Source organism: Microcaecilia unicolor, chromosome 2 (genome assembly GCF_901765095.1).
Source record: "Microcaecilia unicolor chromosome 2, aMicUni1.1, whole genome shotgun sequence".
NCBI classification, from domain to species: Eukaryota; Metazoa; Chordata; class Amphibia; order Gymnophiona; family Siphonopidae; genus Microcaecilia; species Microcaecilia unicolor.
In genome coordinates this window covers 385588708-385609736 of record NC_044032.1, presented here as the reverse complement: position 1 = coordinate 385609736, position 21029 = coordinate 385588708, and the positions used below count along the sequence as shown (strand labels likewise).

General features: G+C 42.8%; 1 protein-coding gene across 1 annotated transcript in view; it reads left to right on the top strand.

The window, feature by feature from the left end:
* Positions 1–21029, top strand: part of ANTXR2 (ANTXR cell adhesion molecule 2) — a 437579-nt gene that overhangs the window by 308781 nt on the left and 107769 nt on the right. Inside the window, exons 12-14 of the mRNA XM_030190557.1 lie at positions 1032–1127; positions 12064–12105; positions 16055–16150. Coding sequence (XP_030046417.1) covers positions 1032–1127; positions 12064–12105; positions 16055–16150 — 234 coding nt within the window. The remainder of the gene's footprint in view (positions 1–1031; positions 1128–12063; positions 12106–16054; positions 16151–21029) is intronic.

Genomic DNA, 21029 nt, shown 5'->3' with positions numbered 1-21029 from the left:
TTGAGCAGGGACTGTCCTTCTATGTTAAATTGTACAGCACTGCGTAACCCTAGTAGCGCTTTAAAAATGTCAAGTAGCAGTAGTAGTAGTAGAGGTTGGGGTCCTGGCTAAGGGTCTTACTGGACCACGAGGGTTTTATTTATTTTCAGGGAGGTTATGTGTTTGGGGGGGGGGGGGGGCTGGGGGTCCACCAGACCTCCAGGCTGTTAAGTTTTGTTGGGAGTAGGGGACCACCAGGACGTTTGACAGGTCCAGGCTTTTCTTCCGCTGGAGAAAAGCCCGGACCTGCCAAACTTCTTCTGCGGGAGGATTATGCCTGGGCATGCTCTTGAGCACATACCCAGGCACAATCCTCTCCTTAATGCTCCTAAGAATCCCTCTTGATCATCGCTGTGAACACACTTAAATTTGCATGTCATTAGCATTGATGATTGGGGAGTTCATTCCCCCGCACTATTCCGACAGTATTTTTACCATGCTGTTTGGGAGTTCTGATCAATGGGACCTGAGTGCAACAGTGTGCTAAAGTTCCCTTTTGTAGTGTTTGGATTCCAGCTTAAAAACAACAAAACTTACACATTAATTGACAAATTCAGTTTGAAACCATCCACTGTTTAACTATTCCCTTAGAAACAAAACCCCTCACAATCCAGCAAACCATGTGACCAATCTTCCCCCTTACAAACTAAACCCATCACAGCACAATAATGGCAAATTAACTACACCTATGATTTCCTCTTTTCTCCTCCCCCTACCTTTGAGAGAATGTGACAGAAAAAGAGCCATATCAATGTAAACATACAGCTGTAGGCAGCCAATGGGGATACAGAGGAAGCAAAGTGACCCTACAAGTGAATCCCAGTTCTAGTAGTGTGCAGTACATTCTTCTCAAACAGTGTGCTATTTTCCAAAGACAACACGTGTAAGAAAATTATTGGCTCTTGCTGGACTATAAATGATGTTATTAGATCAAATTAAATAACTAATTAAAAGCAACCAACTTCAATGAATGTATTTATTTCTTCTTGCAGGCAAGCGGTATTGCAGCCATCATCGCAGTTTTGGTGATACTGCTTTTGGTGGCCCTTGCTCTCATGTGGTGGTTCTGGCCCCTGTGCTGTAAAGTGGTAAGTGATTAATGCCCACAAGTTTCAGTTACTGAGGTACTGCTTACCAAACCCTCTGTGGCTGTGACCCAGTTTTGGCAGCCACAGAACAAGCATGCGATCCTGATCCTTGCCTTGCAATCCATGCCACTGCTTCCAGCCCTTGTACACTGATAGCTGCCATCATTCATCTCCTTCTGTGGAGTCCACACAGGCCTAGTTATAGTGCAGGCTAGTTCAGAGGCATAGGCTGATACATATTTTCCCCCCTGGTGTGTTCACAACCCCCAATGTGGATTTTGCAGTCTTTGTTTGGGATCACAACCACATTTTTGGAAACATTGCACAAAGAATTTTTGTCCCAGTTCGGTGTCATTGGGAAAAAAAAGAGTGTGGTAAATCAAACTCCAAAGTGGGTTGTAGAATTATAATTAATAAGTTCTGTATTCACACCAATTTGATAAATATGTTCTTTCCCGTCACCAGTAGTTGATAGACGTTTTGCTGGGATTTAAGCCACTTACTGCCATGCATGGTGGAACTTATCCAGTTTGTTGAGATGAGTTGAGTTTTTTCTGTACTTCTATTTCTGACCTATGCAGCTTGGATAATATTTTGCCTTTAATCTGGACAGAAATTGTGAGCCAGGATCACTGTTAAATCAGAGGTTCCTTAGGTGCAATAGTACTTTGTTGCTGCATAGTCTACCAAAAACTAGAAACCTACAGAGGAAATCCTTTGGCATTTGATATTTTGCATTACTAGCATGTATCTAGCCTTGCCTTTAATTTCTTTCTGTAGTAATGCCATTTTCAGCAACACATAAGTCATCTATTGCAAAACGTTATACACAAACTTGTAGTAGGGTAGGGTTCTGAGTGTGTTTTTGCACAGCAGCACTAACTCCCAGGATGAAATGGCAGCACTGCAAATATTACACCATGCCCTTAAACACCAATACACATCTAGTGAAAAAAACTAAACAAACAGGACTGCAACAAAATCTCTACACAGACTCAACATGCTAGCAGAATACCACACCTTAGTCACACACACAAAACACAGACCCTCAACAAATATGAAACAAGGGACCACACATCAATAATAGAGAGATATAAAGACAAAAAAAAACTACCCAGAAGCCTCAGGAAGTCAGATTCTGCTCACAGCACTAATAGAGAAATAGAAACTGAAATGCAAAATACCAGAGAGATGCATTTCTAAAAGCTGACATAGTCCAATTAATAAATTCAGGCTTTACAGAAACAGGAACATGTCAGAGGAGGTGAGACGTGTCACAAGGAAGTCCAAAGCCCTCAAGCAGGCTGTTTTAGTTGTTACAGCACTGCTACCAGTAGCGATCTAATTAAATTAGAAGATCCACATGAAGGAGGGAGAGGGACAGACGCTGCAACCAGGGGTGGGGTGGATAAACAAGACAGATGTAGAACCGGAGGTGATGGAGGAGGAAAGAGGTGCTGGAACCAGGGAGATATTCCAGCAGTCCTGGAGTGGCCCTGATGTTGAGAGCCTGGTGATTCATGTGAGAGTCGGGGGCTTGCGGCTGGGGGAGGCTTAGCCTCCCTAAGCCTCTTATACCAGGCGCCTATGATGCTCATGTTCTACAGCTCATGTGTCTATTGACTGAGATCAGAAGCCATCAAGGCAGGAGCATCCTCATCCCCTGCCTCACTATTAGCCTTTAGGGAAAACTCAAGTGGCTGCTGGGAGGCTGGGGAGGAGTTCTTTCAGAAGGGGATCAGGAGGTGCTTTTTAATAGCAATGGTCCCTTTAAGTTACTTCCTGCATGATGCTCTTGGGAAAGAAAGATATCACCCCATGAGGTTTTACACAAGCTGCTTTCCATGCATTTATGTGCTTCACATCTCATTATTAGTTAATGTGCTGCAGTAAAAACTTTTGTATTTAAGAGCAAATGACCTGAGGCATCATAGAGTTAAATGACTTAGCAAAGGTCACAAGGTGCATGAGTGGAATTCCAGCCCTGGCTTCCCTGGTTCCCAGCCCACTGCTATAATCCCTAGGCTACTTCTCTCCTCCTGAAAGCTCTTCTACCACCTACAAAAGAGTCCAGTCTGAAAACCCATTCCAAGGCCACTTTGTAGTCTTCAGTAAACAAGGCTACTAACTACATGTGTACAGAGAAATACTGAACAAGGGAAAGTAATAGCTAAACTTGCCAAGAAACATTTACTTAGGCCCTTACCCATCAAAACAAATGAACAAACAAGAAATCCCTAGTTCACCCCCCAAAAAATATATGATGTAGAGTAACTTAAGTAAAAGATCATGAACAATGTCATGCCCCTCATCTAATTCAAGAAACCACTAACATCCTGCAGCATGTCATGCCTTAGAGTCATATAAGCTTTTACTTCCTGGTTGCTGCATTTCCCTTTTATAGTCCTAGATGGGGCACTGACTGATGACCTCACTTCCTGACTAGGGATATATAAGGAAGTGCTCTACACTCCTCCAGTGCTTTGGCAGCAGGCTTCCAGATCTGCTGTCATTCTAGTGTTTGTTGCCTTGCTAGGACCAGCCCTGTTTGTTCTTGCTTCCAATCCAGCTTGTTCCCGCACCCAGTCCTGTTGTTCCAGTCTTCCAGCCTTCTTGTTTCTGCCCCCAGTCCTGTTGTTCTAGTCCTCCAGCCTGGCTTGTTTCTGCTCCTAGCTTGTCTGTTCTTGTCTTTCTCTGTTCCTGCTTTCCTGCTTGTCCTGTTCCTGAGGTCCTATCTATCTTCCCTCATCTTGTTCTGTCCTACAAACCTTCCTGTCCTCTTAAGGGCCAATTGCTGGATTATTCCAGTCATGTTCCAGCCAATCAGTGTTAGGCACTGCTTAGTTCCTGCCTTCTGGCCAGTCCGAACCAAGTCCTGCTTTCTATAGCTTCCCAGACTATCCTGTCAGCAGCCGGCGGCGAGGACCAGTGGAACCAGCCTCACCAGTACAAGGGCTTACCTTCCTTAACTGTGACACACAATACATTTTTAGAAGTGTGTTTTTCTGTAATGTGCTACACAGAAGGGGAAGCCAGCATAGGCCTGCAGCAAATGCCTGTGTTGGAGCCGGGATAGACAAGGCTGTTGGGAAAGTTTGTGCCCTGTAAGCCAGGAGCTAAATCTCAGTCTCATCTTTTAGCTTCAGACTCTTGGGATGTTTCAGATTGGAACAGTATGCAAGATTGTGGTCGGAAATGTAAGCAAAAGGATAGTCCACTGTTGAGGCTGATTTGCAACCAGAAATAATAGTAAACTGAGCCTCTGACTGAGGCAATGTAAGAAACAAGAATTTGTGAACGTTAGAAAGGCACATTGCTGAAATCACTGCTTGTATTTTATTACAGATGCTCAAGTTGTGTAGGCATTAATGCCTTGAAAAAAGTGACTTTCTTCTCTAATATAGCCTCCAGATTTATCTAGTAATGAATGGGGAGAAGGATTATGGAGTTAGCTCATCCCTTGTCAGTAGTAGCTCAAGGCAAGCTACATTCATGCACAGTAGGTAATTTTTCCTGTCCCCAGAAGGTTTACATTCTAAGCTTGTACCTGAGGCAATGGAGGGTTAAGTGACTTACCCAAGATTACAAGGAGCCATAGGGGGATTTGAACCTGGCTTTGAGCCTATTGCTCAAGCCATTAAGCTATTCTGTATCCTGCTTGCACTGCTGTCATTTCAGTAGTTATTACACATTACTCTAATGTTAATAGTTTTAGATTGGAAGCTTGCATATAGTTATGCACATTTAATGCACTGATCTGGTAGTTTCTGCCATGCTAGTGTACTGCAGTCACGTGTGGAATCTGGTACTGCTAATGTTTGCATATTTTATTGTCTGTGCTAAATATCTTGTCCAGTAAATGTTGGCAGCAAAGTCTCTGCATTACAAGAAAGCTTAGAGGCAGCTTTTTGAAACTTGTTCAATGTCTCGTATATTGTACTGCAAATTTAGTGAACACTGAGTGTGCCCTTATCTGCTTGAATATTTTTTTGGGTAGCATCAACATTGCATAATTAATAAACGCTCTTTAGGACAAAAACACAATTTAGGCACTCAACAATAGAAGTAATGGCAAGTGTATGGAAAAGAAAGAGAAGATGTGATGTGGTGGAATAAAATATATTTTGTTTTCAGGAATCAGAGATGAGTAAAAGTTTGTAGCAATGATATTCAAACATCTATGCCATACAACAGCAGCGAGGTACTTCTGGTCCTTAAGAGTCACACACCGGTTAGGCTTTCAGGACATCCTTATTGAATATGCATGAGATAGTTTTACATCAGGCAGTGTTTAGATCTTTTAATAGTACCAAATCTGTGGTGTTTGCCATTGTATCCATCGTCAAACATTTTCTGTCCAGAGATAGAGCTATGATTTTATTACAGTTTGATTTAATAGCAGTGTTCAGTATCGTGGATTATAAAATTCTGTTTAAATTAAGTGATTTTGGAATCTCTAAGTGTTTTAAAATGATTTTCTTACTCAATAGACATTATAAAGATGTACTGTCAAAGATCTGAAAACCACGGTCTGAAGCCCCTCAGGGCTCACCCTCTTGCCGATATTGTTTAATGTCTATGCAAGTTCATTTGACTTCTGTTTTTCTGCTCTTGATGTTGTTGAATTCTTTGACTGGGTGACAGGAGAATTAAATCAAGGACGTGCTATGGACGTCATCTACTTAGATTTCAGCAAGGCTTTTGACATGGTTCCCCACAGGAGGCTCTTAAATAAACTAGACAGCCTGAAGATAGGACCCAAAGTGGTGAACTGGATTAGGAACTGGTTGACGGACAGACGCCAGAGGGTGGTGGTAAATGGAGTTCGCTCGGAGGAGGGAAAGGTGAGTAGTGGAGTGCCTCAGGGATCGGTGCTGGGGCCGATTCTGTTCAATATATTTGTGAGTGACATAGCCGAAGGGTTACAAAGTAAAGTTTGCCTTTTTGCGGATGACACCAAGATTTCCAACAGAGTGGACACCCCGGAGGGAGTGGAAAACATGAAAAAAGATCTGAAGAAGCTAGAAGAATGGTCTAACATTTGGCAATTAAAATTCAATGTGAAGAAATGCAAAGTGATGCACTTAGGGAGTAGAAATCCAAGGGAGACGTATGTGTTAGGCGGGGAGAGTCTGATAGGCACGGACGGGGAGAGGGATCTTGGGGTGATAGTATCTGAGGACCTGAAGGCGACGAAACAGTGCGACAAGGCGGTGGCCGTAGCTAGAAGATTGCTAGGCTGTATAGAGAGAGGAGTGACCAGCAGAAGAAAGGAGGTTTTAATGCCCCTGTATAAGACATTGGTGAGGCCCCACCTGGAGTATTGTGTTCAGTTTTGGAGGCCGTATCTTGCGAAGGATGTTAAAAAAATGGAAGCGGTGCAAAGAAAAGCTACGAGGATGGTATGGGATTTACGTTCCAAGACGTATGAAGAGAGGCTTGCTGACCTGAACATGTACACCCTGGAGGAAAGGAGGAACAGGGGTGAATATGATACAGACGTTCAAATATTTGAATGGTATTAATCCGCAAACGAATCTTTTCCGGAGATGGGAAGGCGGTAGAACGAGAGGACATGAAATGAGATTGAAGGGGGGCAGACTCAGGAAAGATGTCAGGAAGTATTTTTTCACGGAGAGGGTGGTGAACGCTTGGAATGCCCTCCCGCGGGAGGTGGTAGAGATGAAAACGGTAACAGAGTTCAAACATGCATGGGATATGCATAGAGGAATCCTGTGCAGAAGGAATGGATCCTCAGAAGCTTAGCTGAAATTGGGTGGCGGAGCAGGTGGGGGGAAGAGGGGGTGGTGGTTGGGAAGCAAGGATAGGGGAGGGCATACTTATACGGTCTGTACCAGAGTCGGTGATGGGAGGCGGGACTGGTGGTTGGGAGGCGGGAAATACTGCTGGGCAGACTTATATGGTCTGTGCCCTGAAAAGGACAGGTACAAATTCAATTCAAGGTAAGGTATACACATATGAGTTTGTCTTGGGCAGACTGGATGGACCATGCAGGTCTTTTTCTGCCGTCATCTACTATGTTATGTTACTATGTTTTATTCATACGCTGGTGAGATGTTCTGGTGAATGGTAATTTAGCTACCACTCTCTAGAGCGTCTGATAGTATTTTGATGATTGGGAATTAGAATAGGATTCATGGTTTAAACTCAATAAAAGCACTTTGGCTGAGTTATTCTGGCAGGTGTGTTCCAAAAAAACTTACATTATCAGAATGTGTCATCTCTCAAAGAGGATGGTGTTTCAAAAGTTTACCAAAGAACATTTTTCTATGCTAGTCCAGGCATTTGTCTTGTCTCATCTGGACTATTGTAATAGTTTGCATTTGACTATTAACCTGGGGAGCTGGGCCCTCCTAACCCACAAGGGTCCATAACAACCCTCCCCTCCCCCCCTTTCAGTATAACCCCATTCTGTTAATTAACAATACTTAAATACAAGGGAAAAAAAAACACGAGCAGCAAGGTGGAAGTAAAGCAGGTTACAGCTCAGTTTATTGTAAACATAATCATTAATTGTAACAATAATCCAGATCCACATCCAAGCTATAAGTTTACAAAATAATTACTTAAACCAGCTGCTCACTGTAACAGCTGAACAGCAGGCACCACCAAATCTCTCCCCTGCTGATATGCACCATTCTATGCCCCTCAATAATTAGCTAGGGTCCTCCATGCCCAGTTTAATGGATCCAATGCCCTGCAACTTGAAACCTGATCTTCCAGCCATATAATTTAAGTTAAGTGCTCAACCCCCCATGAGCCAAACCCCAATAGCTTGGGTGTCGGCCCACTGTGACAAGCCCCAACCTACCACCTGTCCAATACAGACCATAACTACCTACCTGCAGCTAAACAAAACCGGGAGGGAGGGTGGGTGGGTACGCTGCCTCCAAAGAGCAGGAAAAATCCCTGGCCTTGGAGAGGCTGTCCTAATACACCTCCCCCAAAATCTCTCCTATTACATCCGCACAGCCAATTCCCCACTCAGCTCCTTGGTATTTACAAATTTTAAATTAAAACCCACCAATCCACTCCATCTTCTTCTGCATCTTACAATTCCCTAACCGCCCCTAATTAGCTTCGCCCCTGCTCCCACCTGTCCTCCCACATCCTCTTCCCCCATCTTCTGCAATTTTAGCTTCTGATATTTTGTATTTGTCTATAATAAAATTCATTTGCCGCTTGGATGACCAGTCTCCAAATCTTGCAAGGTCCTCCAGCAATTTCATATAATCTGCTTCTGATTTAATAACTTGAAATAGTTTTGTGTCATTTGCAGATTTGATCACCTTTCTCATTGGTCCCTATTCCACATCATTTATAAATATGTTAAAAAAGCATCAGTCCAAGTACAGATTTTTTTTTAAATTTGTTTTCAGCACTTGGTATACTGCAAGTGATCCCTGAGGTGACTATTGGGCTCATTTTTGAAAGAGAAGGACGTCCATCTTGCGACATAAATCGGAAGATGGACGTCCTTCTTCCAGGGACGTCCAAATCAGTATAATCGAAACCCAATTTTGGACGGCTCCAACTGCAGTCCGTTGCAAGGATGTCCAAATTTCAAGGGGACGTGTCAGAGGCGTAGTGAAGGCGGGACTTGGGCATGCCTAACACTTGGACGCCTTTGACCCATAATCGAAAAAAAGAAAGACGTCCCTGATGAACACTTGGACGTTTTCACCCAGACATGTTTTTATTACGAATATGGCACAAAAAGGTGCCCAAAATGACCACATGACCACCGAAGAGAATCGGGGATGACCTCCTGTTACTCCCCCAGTGGCCACTAACCCCCTCCCACCCTAAAAAAACATATTTAAAAATATGTTGTGCCAGCCTCTATGCCAGCCTCAGATGTCATACTCAGGTCCGTGACAGCAGTATTCAGGCCCCTGGAGCAGTTTTAGTGGGTGAGTGCACTTCAGACAGGCAGACCCAGCACCACCCCCCCCCCCCCACCTGTTACGTTTGTGGAGGAAAGAGCGCGCTGTCCAAAACCCACCACAAACCCACTGTACCCATATATAGGTGCCCCCTTCACCCGTAAGGGCTATGGTAGTGGTGTACAGTTGTGGGTAGTGGGTTTTTTTTTGGGGGGGGGGGAGGTTGGGGGTAAAGGAGCTATGTTCCTGGGAGCAATTTCTGAAGTCCACTGCAGTGCCCCCTAGGGTGCCCGGTTGGTGTCTTGGCATGTCAGGGGGGCCAGTGCACTACAAATGCTGGCTCCTCCCACGCCCAAATGGCTTGCATTTGGACATTTTTGACATGGACGTCTTTGGTTTCGAAAATCTCTGAAAGTCAGAAACGTCCATGTCTAGGGATGTCCAAATCTAGGGATGTCCAAATTTAAGGATTTGGACGTCTCTGACTGTATTTTTGAAATGAAAGATGGATGTCCATCTTGTTTCGAAAATACAGGTTTCCCCACCCCTGGATTTAGCCGTTTTGCAAGGACGTCCAAATCGCAACTTCGACGTTTCTTTCGAAAATGCCCCTCCAAATTACTGGCGTCGCCACCCAATCTCCTCTAAGATTCCATGGAAACATTCCTTCTAAACAGGATTCCTTTGGGTTTATCCCACACGTGTTTGAATTCCATTACCGTTTTCATCTCCACCATCTCCCTGGATACCTGCAAATTCTCTAAGAAAATAGTACATGGGAAGAGAATATTTGTACAGACTTTCATACACCCCTCTCCTCAGGTCACTTCACTGGCTTCCGATCAGATACCGCATTCAATTCAAGCTTCTCCTTCTTACCTACAAATGCACTCAGTCTGCTGCCCCTCACTATCTTTCTACCCTCATCTTCCCTTACGTTCCTGCCCATAACCTCCATTCACAGGATAAATCCCTCCTCTCAGTACCCTTCTCCACCACCGCCAACTCCAGGCTCCGCTCATTCTGCCTCGCCTCACCCTATACTTGGAACAACCTTCCTGAACCCTTACGCCAAGCCCCCTCCCTGCCCGTCTTCAAGTCTTTGCTTAAAGCCCACCTCTTCAATGCTGCATTCGGCACCTAACCCTTGCCGTTCACTGAATCCAGACTGCCCCAATTTGACTGCCCCTATCGGACCGACCGTTCACTTGTCTATTAGATTGTAAGCTCTTTGAGCAGGGACTGTCTCTCTTTGTTAAATTGTACAGCGCTGCGTAACCCTAGTAGCGCTCTAGAAATGTTAAGTAGTAGTAGTAGTAAGATGCAAGGGGCATCAGTATATATTACAGGGGTGGGTGGTACTCTGGGCAGGGGTGGGAAGGTTGGGTCAGCTGGATGCCATGCAGTGCTTTAGGTTTGAGCGTACTTGTGACAAAAGGGGTATATGGGTTAGCAGGTTGCGGCATTCCTGGTTCATGTGTATCCATGGTTTCCAGTGCCACTCAATGCCTGGCACCGCCAATGCAGGGCTGCTGTGAGTTGTGTGTGGCGACAGTTGCAAAGGGCACAAAAGAGGCAGGGCATCAAAATTGCATCCCGCCTATTGTGTCCCTCCCCCTCCCCCTACCGTGGCTGTCATGTAGTAGTGGAATGGGCAGATGCACTAAGGGGCATATTGCACAGGGCACATTTCCAGCTTGGGACAATCCTGCCTAGATGATCTTCTTGCTTGCAGTGCTCTAACAAACCCTCTGCATATCAAAGATGGATTACTTGCCATTGTGGTACTTTGTGGGGGACCAGTATTAGAATTTACAATGGGGATGCTGCTCATAAACTTTAGAGACTGCACAGGTCTCTTCTTCACCTATTAAATTTCTTATTTGATGATTACCATAGAAACTACTGATTCAATAGCTTGCTTTGCCAAGCACATTTGTTTTCAGGAGTCATATACTTATACCTCAATCTTGAAATCAATTTGTAAATTTATTAGCACTGATGTACACAAAAACTTGTGTTACTAATTCAATATGGGCAGTAATTACAAACTCTGATGTTTGATATACTGCATAACAACATAACATAAGTGAAGCCTTAAGCCTTAGATTGCTGAACTTTATTTTAAATATGTCTATGGAACATTTAATCCTAGAGAATAACAGTAGATCAGGAGTACTTCTGGGAGAGTAAATGAATTTCCCTTTACTTACAAAAAAAAAAAAAAAAGAACACACACGCACACACAAACACACATATACATACGTATAGATATGAATTACCTATAGATAGAAATATGCATAACTACATGCTTGAAAGATGTATAATTTAGTGCTTTTAGAATCTGGCCTAGTGTTTAATATCTTACCCTAGTATGAAGTATTGGGAAGGAATGTCACTCAGTCAAATCTCAGTAATGAGGGCTCAAGGGATAGTTTTCAGTAGCAATTTCAGAATAGTTTTCAATTTAATTGTTCAGCATGGTAGGCATTGCTATTTGTGTACAATAAAGCCTATATACTTTCAAATGATGGGCCTGCAAAATATCATTTGGGTAGCTAACTAAGAGGCCCAGAAGTGTGTTTGGGTAACCAGATGGCATTTCCCACTTGTCAGTGCTCCAGAAATACTTCAGCAGAATCACATAAAGGGCCAGACATCTTGGGGCCATGGCGAGGCAAAGCTGAGGCTTCTGATTCTGCCTAATTAACTGCATTAGAATGTCATGATTGGGGATTACTTAAATCTACTGAACCTCATCCAATTAATAAGTAAATGGGCCTGAACACGTGACCCAGAGAGTGGTGGTAGAAAAGCCAAGGTTATTGTTCTCCAGGAGGCAGGTGTACTTTTCCTCAGAGCCTGGGTAATCAATCGCCAAAGCAGCTACACTATCAGTAGTCAACTGGCCAACAAGCATGAGGGAATCATTGCAGAACGGTTAATAGTAAGACATCTTTTCAAATTCTGACACGCTGTCTGTTGTCTCTCTTCAGTCTTGCTGAACATTTTGTTTGTTTTCTTTGTAGGTCATCAAGGATCCTCCTCCACCACCCCCTGCACCAAAAGAGGTATGTGGGTGCATGGTAATGGCTACAGCTCATTTTTAGCCAAGGGCACAACCAATTTAATTGCACTGTTAGCCATTGCTTTTATTGCTAGTGATAATTTATTTTGAAATATTCCCGACCATAAACAGGGACCACCCAAAGTGATATTCAGCAAATAGAAAAGGGAAAGGGACTTGATATACTGCCTTTCTGTGGATTTTTCAATTATATTCAAAGTGGTTTATGTGGAGGGGCATAATTGAACGTCACCGGCCAAATAGGTCGCCGGCGATCTATGTTGGCGGTGGCGCTACAGCTGGCCGGAACCGTATTATCGAAAAAGATGGCTGGCCATCTTTTTTTTTCGATAATACGGTTTGGCCCGGCCAAATGGCGTGGATTTCGCTGGCGAAATCCAAGCCATTTGGTCGTGGGAGGAGCCAGCATTTGTAGCGCACTGGTCTCCCTGACATGCCAGGACACCAACTGGGCACCCTAAACATGTGGGTACAGTGGGTTTTGGAGGGCTCCCATTACCAGCACAAGTGTTACAGGTAGGGGGAGGGGATGGGTCTGGATCCGCCTGCCTTAAGTGCACTGCGGTACCCACTAAAAGTGCTCCAGGGACAGGACTAGTTGCTGCTGTATAAGCTTGCCACACCAGTTGACACCTGAACACTAATCTCGTTGAAAAAGTCCTTTATTGGAATAAGCATGTTTACTCACAGTTAACTGCAGATCAGAGGTTGTGCCCCACTAGCAAAGAGTCTTCCTGGTACTGAGATTAGCAGTAGGTCAGAGCTGGCAGAATGGTGTACAATGCCCTCTTTCAGCAACATTCAAGGTAAGAACTAAGTTCTCTAACGTGGCTAACACTTGAAAGGGATCTAAAATTGACTTACAAACATGGCCACTACCTCATGGACTAACGGAAGCAAAACAGGGCACACTCTGACCCAGTTAGCAGGGGGAAAAGCACCATGGGAATACAGCCCAGTACCCTACCCCCACCACAATGCATTGCTGATGTGACTCTGCAGTGCACCTAACAGAAAAGGTGTTACACTCATCCGAAAGCCACATCACAACCAGGGAAAGGGTGGCGGAGGATAGAACACATTCTGCCGTCATGGAGGTGGGTACAGCATTTGAGGCTGGCATACAGGCTGGCAAAAAAGGTTTTTAATTTTAGTTTTGTAGTGTGGGAGGGGGTTGGTGACCACTGGGGGAGTATGGGGAGGTCATCCCCCATTCCCTCCGGTGGTCATCTGGTCAGTTGGGGCACCTTTTTGAGGCTTGGTCGTGAAAATAAAAGGACCAAGTAAACCCGGCGAAATACTGCTTATAGCCGGGTTTTTTTTTTCAATTATCGGCGAAAGCCAGCCATCTGGTAGCCACGCCCACGCCTGCCCATGTCCCGACTTCGCTTAGCCGATGACACGCCCCTTTGAACTTTCGCTGGCGAGGCGACGGGAAAGCGGCAATGCTGTCAAAAACGTAGCTTTCAATTATACCGATTTCGCCGCTTTTCCGAGATCGCCAGCCATCTCCCGATTTGTGTCGGGAAATGGCCGGCGATCACTTTTGATTATAAGCTGGATAGTATATACAGGTACTTATTTGTACCCGGAGTAATAGAGGGTTAAGTGACTTGCCCAGAGTGACAGGGAGCTGCAGTGAGAATCAAACCCAGTTCCCCAGGATCAAAGTCCGTGCACTAACCACTAGGCTACTCCTCCATAAAATATTACAACAAATTCCACAATATGTAAACCATTCAGTAGTGCCTAGGGTTCTGGCCTTTGAGCATGTTTGGGTCAGTTCGGAGAAGGACATGGGGGCAGGGGGAAGACAGGGTGTGAGCTTCTGGCAGTACTGTTTTCCTTCTGTTCCTGGATGTGTAGTGGTTTATGGGATCGCCAAAAAAAAAAAAAAAAGGAAGGTTTGCCTAGATCTTCAAAAGTTGTTGCTCACAAGATGTTCCTAAACCACTAACATCATCAAATAAAATAAACACTACCTGCAGATGTGTAGTGGTGCTTTCCTTTGATTATGGAAATAGTTGTGTTTTTTTATATTCCTTCCTGACTTCTGACTTTTAAAATTTTGTGTAGTTGCAAAAAAACAAAACAAAAAAAAAACGATAGTTTTGGAATACTGAATAAGTAGATCAGTGAAGGCTCATCTAATTTTTTTTTACTATCTCTTTTGCCAGCCATAATGTAGAGAAAGAGTGCATATGTTTAACCAAACACACCTACCTTAATTTAACTATTCCAATTATAAGCTTTTAGTAGAGAACCTGAGGTGATGTTACCAGAGTATCAGGCTTTATTTATTTATATATTTATGGTTTGCTTATATCCCACATTTTCCCACACATGCAGGCACAATGTGGCTTACAAAAAGTTAAATAAAATCACAAAATAGGAAACTTAGAAAAGTATACAAGGAGGAGGCAGGATGAAAAACATCTAACAGGGTGAAATTAACAGGGTAAGGGTCAAGGAGAGTGCATCAGTCAACGGTAAAAAGTGGAGAGTAAGTCTTGGCAAAGTAATAGGACTTTAACAACTTCTTGAAGAGGGAGTGGTCCGCTTGGGTTTTAAGGTGTTGCGGGAGTGCATTCCAGTGCTTAGGACTCCAATAGCGGAAGGACGAGGCGAAGATCCTTTTATACCTGACACCCTTACAGTTTGGGAAATGCAAATGGAGAAAAGAACGAGCAGCAGGATTGGCATTTCTGGGCGGAAGGTCGATCAAGGGGTGCATGTAATCTTTGGTATGGCATCCTCTGAAAAAGAAGCTACAATTTACCACCTGCACCAGAAATATGCAGATTTGGATTTAATTCCTCTCCTTTCCAAATCTCACTTCAAGCTGAGTTACATTGAGGTCAGGGAAAGGAGATGTACAATAGAAGAGAGGAAGATCCCAAGGAAAACAAGTCACAAGATGACAAAAAGCCTTTAAAGGTTTTATTCTCTAATGTTAAAAACAGAATGCATTGGTAGATATGACCCAACATGGGCTGTGTTTCAGCCGTGAAGCCTTCTTCAGGGGTCCTGTAAACCACGCAAATAGCTCAGGGAGAAAATCCTAAACGCTAAAAGGCAGGATACGTGCTTGGCGAAATCGCAGAGAGAGTGAGTAGCATGGACTTACACGCTACTCACTCTCTCTGCAATTTTGCTAAGCACGTATCAGCAGTAAACAAAGAGGGAGAAAAATTATAAACAACAAAAATAATAGTAATAATAATGGAAGTTACAATTTAAAATTCCAGGATAGAAAATAAAGCAATAGATGTCCCAGGAACACGCTCCCAGCTGTTCTGCAAGATACAAAGCTGATGCTCTATGGTTAAATAAAGAAGGCATCTTTAAAAAATAAAGCTTTTAGTTCTTTTTTAATATGTGGCTAAGATGATTCCATACGCCGAAATAGTGGCCCATGGTTTCAAAGCATGAACCCCATTACAGAGAATTTTATTTTGTATGGAGAGAATAGAGAGAGTTAAGAAACATGTATTAGTGTATTTATAAATTAATAAAGGTAGGGGTTTCACATCTAGGAGGATCAAATTTGACTAGAAGTTTTCATTTCTCTGCAAAAGACTTTTAGATACAGCTTTCAAAATGTTTGTACCTCTGGTGCCCCCAGTGGTAGTATTATGCAAGCACAGAAATGATATGCTGGGTCGCCAGCTTGAAATGACACTACGTAGAGGTTTCTGGAGAAATGAGACTGAACAAAGGATATTAGGGCCTTATAATAACAATTCTGTGTGATGTAATTTATTAGCATTTCTTGATTCTTAACAGAATTATCCATTATAACCAGAGATTTAGAAGCAGTTTTAAGCATCCCATAAAAGTTAGAAATGATAAAAGTTAGAAATTGCTGTAGAGATATACTGTATTAATGAGAAACTGAGGACATATTTTACATGTCTCAATTCTGTGTACAGGAACCAGAAGAAGATATATTGCCTCCCAAAAAATGGCCAACCGTGGATGCATCCTACTATGGAGGTCGAGGAGTTGGTGGAATTAAACGAATGGAGGTTTGTACTCTCTAACTTGTTATAGTACTATTAAAAACAGAAGAACAATTAGCAGCCTCATAAAAGGGAGCTTCTGTAGGGAATAAATAGAGACAAAAAGATTGTATGTGCTTGACATATCATCCTGTCCTGTCTGCTGGATTTACCATGAGGTCAGGGTCTCATTTATTTGTCCCATTCAGGATGTTAATTTTAGTTTGTTAGGGGGACATGTTTATCCACTCCTACCCTAGCTGAGATGATATTTAACCATCTTCTGACTTCATGTGCAACTTTCTTCAGATCAGTCACCTTACTTTCTAATTCTTCCTACTTTCTTACTCATCTATATGTTATAACTTTACCTTACCCTTCACTACCAATTATAATGTTCTATTACGTACTGTGTAGTCATTTCAAGTAGTATACCAAAAACAATTCGCACAAACATCTACACTAAACCAACTGATAGAAACTCTTTTTTGGCGTTTAACAGCATGCATCCTAAACATTTGGTGACGAGTCTCCCATTCTCTCAGTTTTTGAGATATCGGAGAATTTGTGATTCCACTCAAGTATATAATGACAAATCGGAGGAATTACAAAAGAGATTGCTGGAGAGAGGTTATCCATCAAAAATAGTGCGGAAAGCTCGGAAGAGAGCAAGATATAACAATAGGGATTGGCTTCTGAGATCAAAAATAAAACATCAGACCACTGACTTAAATTGTATTCTCAAGTATAATGACCAGTCTAGGAAGGTGGCTACTATCATTAGAAAACATTGGAAGATATTACAGACAAAAGAGCAATTCAAAGATCAGAGATTGATGATATCTTATAGCAGAAACACTAATCTCCAGGATACATTATGTAATTCAGATGTGTGGTCGAAATATGAACAGAAACTGGGAATCCACAGGAAGTGTGGAAGGTGCAGTGTATGTCAGAATATGATTGAAGGTTCTCAATTAATATGGAATAATGGAAATAAAAGCTTAACCATCAGAGGAACCACAGATTGTGAGTCCATGAATGTGATCTATGCCTGTGTATGTCCATGTGAAAAAATCTACATAGGACACACTTCACGAAAGTTTAAGACAAGAGTGATAGAACACAGACATGGCATAACTCATAGAAGACCGGAAGCACCAATGTCACAGCATTGCATTACAACAGGACACACATTTGACCAACTGAAATTCATGGTGATTGAACAGATACAACAGGGAAAGAGAGGGGGGGATATAAAATCAAAACTATGGCAAAAAGAACAAAAGCTAATTTACCAGTACAACACAATAGAACCATATGGTTTAAATAAAAATGTAGAATGGAAAGCGTTTTTTCTAGAAAGTTGATTTTCAAGTACTAGAAGTGAAAGCAATAGCCCTTTAAATATAATGGAATAGCTGATTGGATAAGAACAAGCTCGAGCGTTTGTTACAAAAACCGCGGCCATTTTGAAAAAATGCAAGGAGGATGTCAGAGATAGTGTTTCCTTCCTGACGCAGCAGTGAGAGCAGCGAAACGAGACGTTCTTGTTGGAGGGACAGAAGGAATCAGAATACATCACAATGGAAAAGAGGAAAGAAGCAGTGACATGCAGCTTGTAGCTGGTGGTTCACGGAACAGCTTGTAGCTGGCGGTTCACGGAATACCCTGAAGCTAAGTACAGACTGTTTATGTTTGGGGAGAATAGAGATCCTACAAACAAAAAGCTGGGAGATTGAGCACTGCATTTAACCCTATTTAAATGTAAATGTAGGACAGAATCAGTTGCAGAAAATATTCTGCTTGACACAAGGGGAAGCTGTGTTTCAGAGGGCAGGAATCACTGGTTTTTCTCCGAGTGGGAGTTTTTTTCAGTGATTTAGAATCCTGACCTCTGAAAGAATTTGATAGCAAATATAGGACCGGTGATAATAAATACTTCCAGAAAACAGCTTGAGCGCATGTAAGAAAATATTATGCAAAAGAGTTCTGAATAGAACAGCCAAGCTGGGAAGATCTGAGGTCCTCTTAATAAAAGTAAGAATAAACAAGTGTGATTTACAGCAGCAGTTGTTGGAAGCAGAATATTTTGAACACCACGTGGTAATACAACATTAGAATCAGAATATTTCACCAGTGGTCCCTATTTAGGCATTAAAGTAGTATACCATGCCATACTTTGTATTGTTACTTGAATATTTTTACTACTGAATTGCCTATTGCTCATGTTTGATCTATTCTTATTGTACACCACCTTGAGTGAATTCCTTCAAAAGGGTGGTAAATAAATCCTAATAAATAAATAAATAAATAAATAACCAGTACACAAAAGGTTATTGATAGAGGTGGTTTTGCTAGCTTCATTTGTTGAGTGAGTATAGGTTAAAAGAGGGATTGCTTTCACTTGAGCTAATGAGACACAAAGAAGGCCTTTGAAGTGTTATGGAAGAAATTGCATTCTTCTGTAAGTATTCCAATTATGGACCAAGCTGATGCTGGGACAGAGTAGTAACCATAGATGGTTGGTAGCCAACTGTTTTGGGGAGGCTAAAGGGGGCAGAGCTTACCTCCATGGCGACGTCAATGACGTTGCGTCGCTGCCAAGGGGGTGGAGGGGCGGAGCTCCATATTCTCTGTGGAAGCGACGTCAATGACATCGCTGCCACGGAACTAAAACAATTAAACCACACGCGCGAGGGGGGCGGGTAGGGCGGGCGCAACACCCGGAAGTTGACCATTGGGCTGGGGAGGCTTAGCCTCCCCAAGCCTCTTATACGCCGGGGCGCCTATGGTAGTGACAGTAATGAAAGGCTAGTGTCTCAGGGAACTCACAACCCCAGCAGTGCCCATTCTGATAGTTCTGCATCAAAGCCAATTGAAAGATATGTGTGATCAATTCACCTCCAGTGGTTCGAGCTTCTGTTTGCCAAATAATAGTCAAATGGCAGATTTTCTGGAATATCCACTATTTTAGGAGGGATATCAGTCACTATTCAAACTGGTTTGAAATACTGAAAAAAAGATATTCACCATGGTCTGAAAAAGCAAGAGTCGTGAATTTCTTTAATGATCTGGCTGGTCTCAACAATGCCTTCTGACCCTCCCATAAACCCAAGAACAATAGGCCATAATTCCATGTCAACTTCCATTATATGGTCTCATCAGTAATTAACATAACTCTCTCCCACAGCTCCCTGATTTGAGGTCATTCCAAAAAAGAATGCACCCATGTTCCTATATGCACCTTACACTTTTGACATTTATCATCTTCATGGAAAACTCTTTAGCCCTGGTTATAAATGACCTATGTATGATCTTAAACAATATCAATTCAGCAGTATCCAGGAGTTTACAATCATTTTCCGTAAAGATACTAGGTCTTAACTACTAACTTCCATGTCACCTTTTCCGACCATATTTGAGCTGAATTATACAAATATTTATCCCCTTGCCCATCACTATACCAAATGGATAATTTGTTGAATTTTCAAGGGAGGGACTCAAAAGCACAGGGGCTCACAAGTTAGTGAGACTGTGCCTCAGGACCCCCACCTACATACTTACCCTCCCACCCAAACACTAACTACATAATCTATCTACCCATAACTCCCCACCTACCTTCCTACTCCCCCAGCCACTCACTTACTGGATTAGTGGAGGTTTACTTTGCTGGATGAGGAGTAGGATAGTGAATAGGTGGGGTAGGCGGATGAGTGGGAGGCAGTTAAGTGGGTAGGTGGTAGATGGTGGTGGTTGTGAGAAGGGGGATTATTTGGTGAGTAGCAGTTGGGTTATTGGATAGCTGGAGAGTTGGTGGTTGAAGGAGTTTGTGGGTTGGGTGAAGGATCCAAGAGCAGAGTCCTTCTGGTTCAAGGAAGTCAAGCTAGACCAGAAAATCCACAGTTTCTTTAATTCAGTGATCAGTGGTGTGAATTTTTCTGAACTCACAGTGCATTTGCATACTCTATGTTTACTGCATTGTGAGTTGTTGGGTCCCCCCCCCCCCCCCCCCACACACACACATTTTAACTCTTGTTTATTATATTGGCCTCACTGTGGACTGGATTGGGGCAACCTAAATTCTTCACCATGTACTCATTTGCACCCAGTTAGCCTCTAGTCATTTTTTTCCATATTAACTGAGCGGTCCTTTTACTAAGCTGCATAAGCGTCTATGTGCTCTCAATTCGCGCCAAAATAGAGTTACCGCCCGGCTACCGCGTGGCTCTTGCAGTCAATTCATGTTTGGCGTGCATCCGATATGCGCGTCTGAAAAATATTTTTTATTTGTTAATCTGGATTTTGTTTTCAAAACCTGTTATTTTGCAACTTCTCTTTTCCTTGGCCTAGTGGAGAGCAGTGTGCTACGACCCAGGGAGGCTAGGGTTCAAATCCCACCACTGCCACTCACTATTTCTGTGACCTTGGATGAGTCTCATGAAAGACAACTGTATAACTGGGCTGTGTGCGTACAATGCCGATTAACGCCTAGTTAGCGCCGCACGCTGGAAAAGTTTCTGGCACGCGTAGAGGATGCGCATAAAAAATGAAATTACCGCCCGAGCCACGCGGTAGCCGGGCGGTGGCTCCGAACTGACACACGTTGGGCATGCGTAAGTGCCTACGTGGCTTAGTAAAAGGGCCCCTTAGTCTTACTAGGTTATAGCTTAAAATTTTTAATTGCTATTAATTGTGTGATTAAAGGTATGCTATTCATTTATTTTTTCCACTGCAGCTCCTTCTGACTCTGGACAAGTCACTTAACCCTCCACTGCCCTGAGTTACAAAGAACTGCAGTGGGAAAAAAAATATATATATAACTTTAATCACATGATTAATCGCTCAATTATTTGTGATTAAAAATTGTAATCAAAATGCAGCCCTAAAAAATTTAAAAAATAAA